This window comes from Miniopterus natalensis, chromosome 10 (assembly GCF_054644295.1).
Source record: "Miniopterus natalensis isolate mMinNat1 chromosome 10, mMinNat1.hap1, whole genome shotgun sequence".
NCBI lineage: Eukaryota > Metazoa > Chordata > Mammalia > Chiroptera > Miniopteridae > Miniopterus > Miniopterus natalensis.
In genome coordinates this window covers 44,211,949-44,222,402 of record NC_142090.1, presented here as the reverse complement: position 1 = coordinate 44,222,402, position 10,454 = coordinate 44,211,949, and the positions used below count along the sequence as shown (strand labels likewise).

Below are 10,454 nucleotides of genomic sequence, written 5' to 3'. Positions count from 1 at the left end.
TCTCTCAGAAATCAATAAAAACATATAAAATAGGACTGAAAAACAGTTTTCAATCTTGTTCCCACTGCCAGATACGGGACAAATGTCATTCACACCCCCTGTAATATTCCTGGTAGGGTTGCTTTTCACCATCCCTTTCTTTTCCATTCCAGAGAGCACACTGGAAGGCAAGTAAATGGTGCTACTTTAAGAATAACTTTGAATCCTAACAGTCTATTAGTTATACAACTTGATACTCTATATTGTTCTCATGATACCTCACACCTGATCACAACACATCTTTGTGTCAGCACCACTTCTGAGGATCCTTCATTAGTTCCTTGTCTTCAGTCAGGACCAAGAATCTCATTTGCACTCAGTTTTAGATATTTATTCGGTTTATTAATATAATCACCAGAAAGGAATTTTAAAAAATATTTATTATACTTGGTTCTAGAAATGATAGAAAATAAAAACTCGTACAATTATGTCACAGACCCTTGGAAAGCATATTTATCTTTTCACACCAGAGAAGAGTTTTATGCAATGCCAGAAATGGAAATACCTAGGCAGTTGGTGACAAAGGTTAATGCTGCTAAGAGGAGCCCTTGTAAATTTTTAAAGTTTTCTTCTCTGCTATCATTTATTTTGGGGAAAATACCGGTTCAGTGGAAAGAGTTCTGAACATAAAAGGCACCTAGAGTAAAAATTAGACCTTAACGAATAAAAATAGGTGCACATGTTTACATCAAGAAAAAAGGCCTTATGAATGCAACTCTCCTGCAAGACAATGACAATATAAACGCAAAAGCCATTGCAACTAAAAAAACTCCATAAACAATTACCAGAACTTGATACAAAAGCTAGATAATGGCAATCATTTTTGTGTTCATAAATCCACAGATGTTTTATCATCATTTAAATAAGTATGAGTCCTATGTTTATATTCATAAGTCAGGGGTGCTCCAATTATTTATCCATCAAAATTTGTTTTGTTACATTTTCTCTTAAAACGCATTATTATATACTCCTTTCATGGATATTAAAAATTCCTATTGTCCTTCCAAAATATAGCAAAACCTGCCCTAGCTGGTTTTGCTCACTGGTTAGAGCACTGACCTGAGGACTGAAGGGTCTTGGGTTTGATTCCAGCCAAGGGCACGTACCTCGGTTGCAGGCTTGATCTCTGGCCCTGGTTAGGGCAGGTGTGGGAGGCAACCAATTGATGTGTCTCTCTCACATCGATGTTTCTCTCTCCCCCCCTCCCCACTCTCTCTGAAAAGCAACAGAAAAAATATTCTCAGGTGAGGATTCAAAAGAAAAAAAAAAGAGAATGTAGCAAAACTTAAAACTGCTATTTAAACTAAAGTCCTTTTTAATTATTATAAAGCCAGTAAAGCTAACATTTTACTATGATTTAAGCACCTGAAATATATTGTGACCAATTCATATTCTCTGAGCTAGAATTAGGATCCTCAGGATTTATATATATGTATAAATATTGCAAATTAAGCTAATAAAAACTTGAAAAAATACAAATAATCTTTTAGTACAAAGATCCAAAATCCACTCTGGGTCTGTACTAAGAGAAAGATGAACAGGAGACCAGCAAACACTTGTCTGCATTTTCCAATCTGGGGACAAAGGATTCATCGGAGCCAGGTGGTATTTAGCTGGGTCTGGTTCTTGATGCTGGTATCCATTTTTAGCACTTCACGAATAGCCATGGTAGCGTAGGTGGAAGGAGGAAGAGAAAAATCCATCTTCAGAGCTCTGTATCTGCCTTCTGCCAGGCAAGAAGAGAACAGTCAGAAAAGTAAGGCAGCTGCAGACTGACTGGGGAAAGTCATGTAATCTCCATACAAATGAAAGAATTGTGCTCTTTTCCCCAGGCTGCTTCTTCCCAGGGGGCCTCAGAGAATGAGCTGGGGAAGTAAGAGATCTGTAAGTGTCCGACCCAGTTGACTCTCTCTGTTAATTCTACTTGAAACTGTCACAAAAAGGGCAGACCAGAAAATAGCACAGGAGAGAAATACATATAAAGTTTTTTAAAAATGAGAGCACACGGTAAAGACAAAGGAATGGCAACAAGAATTTGACACGACAATGTAAATTTAATGTTTTAGACTCTCTTCCTGGATTTTCGCTCATCTTTGCTAACTCTCAATGGAAGTGGAAAGTAAATACTCAATCGCCTAAAATAAAAACCTTCTATAACTGTCATCCATTTTCAGTGGGATTTACTGTTTTAATCATTGACCTCCAGCTATAATCATGAAACTGAGATGACAAAACAACAGAAATTACAGAGTGGGTGAGAAGTAGTGTTTGTTTTTTTTTAATGTTTTTGTATGAGAAATATTTCAAAATTGATACAGACCTGATGGCTGAGTAAACCTACCAGAAGCAAAAACTGGTGGTGGTTTCCCTTCTAGGTTATCCACATCTGTGTTGAAGAGTGGAATTTTAGGATCATCATATGCAACAACTTCCCTTAAAAACATATAAATAAGTGTAAAAAGTAAAAATGTGAACTTCCATAAAAGGTACCAAGTTGCTCATCACCATTTGTTTAGCAAGGAAAACACATAGGTCTATTGTAGACAATAGTGGAACTATTTAATAACAGAACAGAGCCAGAATTTATACAGAAATATTGTCTTTATATTATTATATATCAAGATGACAGATAATGCCAGCCTATGTAAAAGATAAAAAGTTTCCCCAGGATGAAAATTCTTTTATAGGGAAAAATTTCATTCTCTGCACATATGTTCAATAATTTATTGTCAATAAAATATAAACTAAGCCACTTTAACTATATGTTTACTTTCATTTATTTCTTGATGATTTGAAAAATACCAAAAGTAGCAGTAATAATATTAGTAATGACAACAACTAAAATTTATATGCCAGGTTGTAAGCACTGAACAATATATATACGTGGTACTAAGGCTTCCAAGCTCACATAGTAATTCAGTTCTATTTCACTCTGGACTATTACTTACCAGCTGACATTCTGAGGACGAATAATGATCTTTCGGTAGGCCCCTGATAAGGAATAATCTCGAATTTTGTGTCTCATGTTGTCGATATCAAGATTGTCTGCTGTGAGCATTTCCCTGTAGGCGTCACTAACTAATATAAAATACAAAAAGTTAGCTGGAATGTACCATGTCAGCAAGCTACGCTGAACCGGACTACATATAGATTAATATGTAAATTCAGTTGCATTGCCCTAACACAATTAGTCATGTTGATTTACAATCCAGCCTATTCTTGGGATCAAAACTTAGTGATTTACTAACTAGGACCAGGTGTCTCTAGCTTAGGCCAACTTGTAAGTTACCTTTGCAACCAGCCACAGTATCTGAGGTGTAAGGTTCCCAAGCTAGTTACAAAAGGCCATTTCATCAGAAGTTACTAAACTACAATTTATACATCCTCAGAGATGAAAGAGACCATATACAGAAGCTTCAAACTGTTCTGGCAGAAAGTAGTTATAAATGTATAAAAATAAGACCTGGGAAAACCATCCGGCTCACCCAGGCACCTGATATAGAGTCTTTCTCCCTCCTAATACCTGAGAGAGAGACAGCAGTCCTCCAGCCTGCACTTGCAGATTGCCATTTAGAGGGAACTATATCTTCCTGAGGCATGCAATTATTAGAAAGTCTTCCTGTTGCAAGCTAAAATCTGTCTTCTTGTAACTTCTGTTGACTGTTTTAAAACAAACAAATTAACTGCCCACTTCTACATGTATTCATGAGTACTGGACCTTTAAGCTGTATCTTCTCTAGGCCAAACATTGGGTTCCCTCAATTGTCCCTCCTTTGACATTTCTGCGTTCCTCACCAAATCCCCTTATCTGCTTCAGGGTAACAGGCTTAAGTTCAACAGTTAACTCCAGATACTTTTTTTTTTAAATTGAATTTATTGGGGTGACATTAGTTCACAAAACCATATAGGTTTCAAGTGTATAACTCAATGCAGTATGAATCCATCCCCCCAAGCAAAGTCTCTTTCCATTTCCATTTTCCCCTCCTTTGCCCACCTCTACACGGCCCTTCAGCCTTTTTCTCTCTGGCTATCACCACACTGTTGTCTGTGTCTATGTGTTATATATATAAATATATGGGGTTATTTTTGCTTAATCCCTTCACCTTCTCTCATCCAATTCCCCAACTCCAGGTACTTTTAAAAAATAAATATATTCTTATTGATTTCAAAGAGAGGAAAAGAGAGGGAGAGAAAGAAACATCAATTATAAGAGAGTCATTGATTGGCTGCCTCCTGCACGGCACCTGCTGTGGATCAAGCCTGCAACCCAGGTATGTGCCCTGACCAGGAATCCAACCGTGATCTCCTGGATCCTAGGTCAATGCTCAACCGCTGAGCCACGTCAGCCGGGCCAGATACTTTTTATGTAGACTACTACCAAACTGAATCTGTTCAATCTATACATTTGATCTTTGAGCATAAATGTGAGAATTTACATTTAACCTTATTAAATGACCTCTGCTGTTCTTTTTAAATGCTTATTTTTTGTATAATTAATATTAACCTGTTTAGGTTACACTATATGCAAATATGATAAGCAGATTTTCTTATTCAAGTTATTCATAAAAAATGTTAGGATCAAGGAAAGACTCCCTCAGGAACAAGTGTTTCTGGGCACCAAGTGTAGTAGGCAGTTAGGCAGGAGCAGAGAAAGGACAGTGGGCCAGGTATGGAAGGTCACCAGGGTCGAAAGTCCTGGGTGCCTAGCAATGGACAATTGTAGGGTGGGGCCTTGCTCCCAGGGTGACCTTTCCTTCCCTACCATGTCACTAGTCATACGATAGACCCCCTTGGAGGAGGAACAAGGGGGCTGGAGAAGAACCTTATATGACTCCTATACAAGCCCTTGCATGACCTCTCCCTTAAGCATTAAGTCCTCAGGACAATGAGGTTCTGGCCAGCATCAAATAATCTTAGGAACAAAGCTTCAGGTATGTTGACAACAGAGACAGAGTTTTGATCCTATTAGAGATAACATCTAGGCCTCAGTTGTGTTCCAGCTCCAGGTCCAGAAAAGCTGCAAGGCCAGGTGGGGTGATGCCATGGCTGACATCAGACCAGCTATGATGACTAATGACCCCCTGCCCTGGTGCCAACCAATCTGTAGAGACTGAGACTCTGAAAGTATACACCTGGAAAGCTGATGAATATTCTAGGGGACCTCCCCTAAAATCCCTGTCTTTAAAGAGGAGGCTTAAAACCCTCAAGATATAGGATAGGACCCAGCCTGAGCCTTTCCCTACCCCTTTTTTCCCCCAGAGCCACTTCCTTTCTCTGGAGCTCTCACAAGCCTCCCTCCCCCACCCCATGCGTTTTCTCTGCTTTTCTTTTTCCTAAGCTCCAAGGGCCCTCTTTTGCCTCTGTAACTTGTTTCCTAAGCCCATACAGCCCAGCTGGCTCACTTGTTCCACAGCTCACTTCTACTTCTGTGACTTTCTAAATAAAGTTTTGCTTGTATTTGAGTCTTGGCTCTGAATTCTTTCTTAGCCAGAACTCAAGTACTGATGTTGCTGAACCGAGGTCCAATTGCCAGTAACACTCTGGTGCTGTTTTGCTGCTAACATAAATGTGTATGCTATGAATTCATAGGCCTGGGCTACAACCCATCCAGTCTGTGAGCCCAAGTCTTGGCCACAAGGTTTTTACGAATGGCTCTGTTAGAGGCTGTGCTGAATTTATGTTTTAATTGGTAATAGTACAAGTTTCTGATCCTGAGAGGTACAAGAGAAAAGAAAAGCATGTTTTCTTTTTCTTTCTTGGAAAGAGGTCAAGTGTGGCTCTCAGCATCTTACTGCCTTCTTTTGTGCTAGTTCCTGGTACTGGTCTCCTCAGTTCTTCACTGTGCCACCAACCCTGGACAGGCAGATCACACTCCTCTCATCTACCTCTCATGCATTCTCCCCTCTTCCCTCCTCCTTTTCCCTCAGTGGATCAATCTCACACAAGTATTAGGAGCTCAGCAACTAGATAAAATTAATCAACATGTAAGTGGCAGATTACCATTTAACTGTTTTACAAGTATTTGCATTATCAAAGAAAGGTGTTAATCATAATCATTTCATCATTAGGAAAATTTCAAGGAATATAACATTGATAAGGAAAAAATTCTGGCCTCTTGAGAGATGTCTTAATAGGAAAACACCTGCCACAGCTCAGGTTTGGCTAGGAGTAAACTTCCACGGTCAGTTCCACCAAGTTGGTCGCACACTCAGAGCTGCTTTTTTTTTTTTAATTTTTGAATCCTTGAACAATATAAGTTCCAATCTCCCCCTATTCTACCGCCAACCAATGGCATCCATGAGGGTAACAAAAGTAATTCTTAACAGGCTCTGGGGAATGGGAGTAATTCTAACTTTTTACTTTACAAACTTCCGTGCTTGTTGACTTTTTAAAGCACAATGAGCAGATAGTACTTAGATGGTGAAAAAAAAAAAAAAGGTTTAGAAAAAGTAACGTTAAAGTAGAATTATCCATTCACTTCCTCAAGGACTCTTTCCAAACCCTTTCTATCCTTAGTAAGAACTAGAGAATTTCAGAAATTTAAATAATAATGCCAATAACAACAATACTAATAACACCAATACCAATACCACCACACCCACAACCTTGTATCTTAATTTAAATCATCCATCTGAACGCATCCCTTTCTGGGACACTTCTACAAGTAAACACAGTTTATATATGTTTAAAATCTAAACATTTTTCAAATCTGATGGATAGCAAAGTTCTAAAATTATATTTATAATAGATTTTTTTTCTCTTTCTCTAGTCTTGGCTACCAGTGGCTTAATTATGTTAGACCTTGTTTGAGCTATTTCCTCATACTGGGCACTTACTTTTATGCTTTGGGTAGATAACATCAAAACCAGGCAACGGCATTACCACATCATGGATGGAGTAATTATTAACATCTTCTTCCTCAATGTAGATGGCTGAGGCTACAAATTAACAAGTGAATAAATTAAGAAAATAGGCAATATTTCATGAGCTAAATCTTCTAAAATTATACACATCTAAGCAGTTAGAAGTCAAGGTGATACAGTTCTGTGGCCTACAAAGCTTGAAGAAATTAAGTTGGAATATATACCTTTCTCTTTTTCTACTCTAGCCAAAAAATAAAAATCATAGACTTAGAAAAAGTACAAAGTTAAAACTTTTATTTCTCAGCTGCACTTTCATTTTTTGGGAATGCTTGCTTTTAACAATCAGCTCCTTTTCCTTATTAAACAACACTACAAAATACCATTTGGAAAGCTATCACAAATTAATGCATTTTGCTAAAAGAATGAACAATTAAAAAAACCAGTTTGTTGTTAGAGGATAAAATACAGTGGCTCACAGGATATTAAAACACACTGATATAGCCCCTGGCCAGTGTGGCTCAGTTGGTTTGGCATCATCCCTTGCACCAAAAGGTAACTGGTTCGATTCCTGGTCATGGCATATGCCCAGGTTGTGGGCTCGATCCCCAGTAGGGGGCGTGCAGGAGGCAGCCAACTGATGTTTCTCTTTCACATCGATGTTTCCTCTTTCTCCCTTCTTCTCTAAAATCAATGAAACATATTTTTTAAAAAGTTTTAAAAAATACACTAATATGATCAATATTAGGGAGGAAAAAATAAAATTTTAAACAAAATTCACTTTTTTTTACATTGAAATAAACTATACAAAATTGACTTTCTTCACCAAAAATAACAGCAATGTTTTCTATATTATTCCTAGATAACCACAAAGCACCTTTCTGTAGGTTTCCAGGTTTCACAAATCAAGATGATGCAGTACATATAGTCATGGAAAAAGACAGAATAAAGCAGCCAAGTCAATTGTCAGTATCCATGGCCTCTGATCCTGCCTTGACCACGAAAGAGAAGTGTTCAACATATACCTGCTAGAAACCTTATAAAGATACAGGCTCAATAAAGGAATGTAAACAGCAATAACGAGATGTGAAACAATGATAGGTTCTCCCATTCAATCTTTAACTGTAACTAGTTCCTTTAAGATCATCGAATAAAGACGAAATCTATACTGGAATCCTTGTTTGGCAAGCTCAGATGTTTCACTGTCTGGTAATTCCCTTAACTTTCCATTATAGATTTTTAGTAGCATATTTAAAACTCCTGCTATTCAAATGTTAGTTGTGAGCTTCATTTTATGACTTTTTTTTTTAATCCTCACCCGAGGATATTTTTTCCATTGCTTTTCAGAGGGGGAGAGAGAGAGAGAGAAACATCGATGTGAGAGAGACATATAGATTGGTTGCCTCTTGTACCTGCCCTGACCAGGGCCAGGGCTTGAGCCTGCAACTGAGGTACATGCCCTTGACCAGAACCGAACCCAAGACCCTTTAGTCCACAGGGTGATACTCTAGCCACTGAGCAAAAATCAGCCAGGGCTATAGTAAGATTTTATAAAATGTATTCCTTTCTGTCACACCTCCTGAAAATTTATTTCTTCAAAGTACTGATAACTCAACACCTGACAACTGGATCCACAGTAATAATAAATATTATTATTACTTAAATAATAACTAATTACTTAAATAATATTTAATAATAATTATTATTAGTTAAAATTACTTAACTAGCTCTGGTTGGGTGACTCAGTTGGTTGGACCATTGTCATGTATACTGGAAGGTTGCCAGTCAATTTTGGGTCAGGGCACATACCTACGTTGCAGGCTTGATCCCCAGTTGGGGTGAGTGTGGGAGGCAACCAATCGATGTTTCCCTCTCAAATCAATAAAAACATACTCTCAAGTGAGGATTAAAAAAATAAAATGACAACTAAAACAATTCCAAAATGCCACTAGCAGAGGTCATACAGAAGGGTAACAGGGCACTTTCAATGCTACCTTCTGGAGGAACAGTGTTCCAAAGCATAAGAGGTCAAACAGGGGCCATTTAAACAGGCAGATTATCAATGGCTAATGTACTCAAGATATTCAGTGATTAACTAGCCTACATATACCTTATAGCTTTTCTGTGAGATGTTTTCAAATTTCTCACAAATTTTTTAAAATATCAAATATAAGAGAAAGCTTATTTTAAAAGTCTTTCAGGTATTTTTGATGGTTTCTGAATTATCTGTAGGAAGCTCTGACTTAGCTGTATAGTTGGACATTTGTGTCCACCATTAAATCCAAATCCTGTTTTATATCAAAATTTATGTTCAGCAAAGTTAGGTTACTTGACACTTGTTACTTGGTCTGTCAAAGTGTTTTTCAGGTATGCTTTGAGAAACTTTTGCCCATTTCCATAGCATTCATTCTCAAACTTCATCACAGGAAGAATACATAGGATCTTCGGCAGTGCATAAACATTAGGAAAAACTTGATGTGCGACAGGTGGAGGTCTTAATAAATGGTGGATGGAAGCTCTGTATCTTTCCCTCTGTGTTTCCACTTGATTCTCCAACAATGCAACTCAGCTGAGAGTGTATCAGGACTGGGTAAGTTGCTTCTGTACATGTCAGCATGGTGCTCTTCCAATGTACTGAATTTGAGCTGTGCCATGACAGAGGATACCAGAGATCAGCCTTGAAGAGCTCTGAAGTGCTGTTCTGAGAATATATCTTTCAGTTCCTGAATAATGTATTCCATTGTTGGAACACTTAGGGGTTCTTTATAGTAACTCTCAGAGGTCAGCTGAGATTCCGGGTTCCCTTGCTGAGCTCTGCGGAATTTCCCAGGGAGTTTCACCTGAATATCAAGTTTGGTTGTCAAACTGGTGGCTTCCTCAAACCAAAATTCATGATAAACTTCAATATTTTCCATCATTTCATTTAGTGAATTCAGCACTGCAGTCAAGCTACTGGCTGCAAAGAAGACACCAGAAGTTTAGACCCTAGAGATTTTCCCCAAAGGCTCTTGTAAAAGGTAGAACATTTTAAAGAATTACAATGGTAACAATGAAATCAAAATCTGTTTCTGCACTGCAGAGTACAAATGCTTGGCTGGCTATACAATCATTCTCTCATTTGTGTCACTATCTATACCATCTAAACATAAAGTAGGAGGTCCACTAAAATTTCACAAGTATCATGCCTGCCTGTCCACTGAGAATGGCAAATTTCCTTCAGTTCTTTACCCTCCTTGTCAGTGCTCTGAAAGAGGACAGAGATTACACTGTCAAGCCAAGCTCTAAAAGCAGTTGTGGTGATCGATGGAAAAATGAACAAACTTCCTCAGTTGTTCCTAATGCAACAGATACTCCCATAACAGGCACTGATTTTGCCAACCACATGTTGAAGGCACAGGAAGAGCACAATGTGTAAACAGCTTAGGGATATTTCTCTAAAGGTCAAGAAGCAACAACTTTCATTTTGGAAGAAAACCCATTGAACACAATGTAAGCCTGGCCAGGACAATACTCTATGTTTAATCCCACTTCTCAGTTATCATAGAGTGAAATTTC

The 10,454-nt window shown here is 38.1% G+C and overlaps 1 protein-coding gene across 3 annotated transcripts in view; it reads right to left on the bottom strand.

Moving 5' to 3' along the window:
- Nucleotides 1-359: 359 nt before the first annotated feature.
- Nucleotides 360-10,454, bottom strand: part of PUS7 (pseudouridine synthase 7) — a 73,856-nt gene continuing 63,761 nt past the window's right edge. For 2 of the 3 annotated variants that reach the window (XM_087821101.1, XM_016204755.2), the window contains 4 exons: nucleotides 6,876-6,977; nucleotides 2,988-3,117; nucleotides 2,381-2,472; nucleotides 360-1,765 (listed from right to left, as the gene is read on the bottom strand). In XM_087821101.1, the coding sequence (XP_087677227.1) occupies nucleotides 1,629-1,765; nucleotides 2,381-2,472; nucleotides 2,988-3,117; nucleotides 6,876-6,977 (461 nt within the window). In that variant the 3' untranslated portion in view covers nucleotides 360-1,628. Of the gene's footprint in view, nucleotides 1,766-2,380; nucleotides 2,473-2,987; nucleotides 3,118-6,875; nucleotides 6,978-8,596; nucleotides 9,856-10,454 lie in introns of those variants that run through there. The other variant, XM_016204757.2, reaches the window with a different exon arrangement.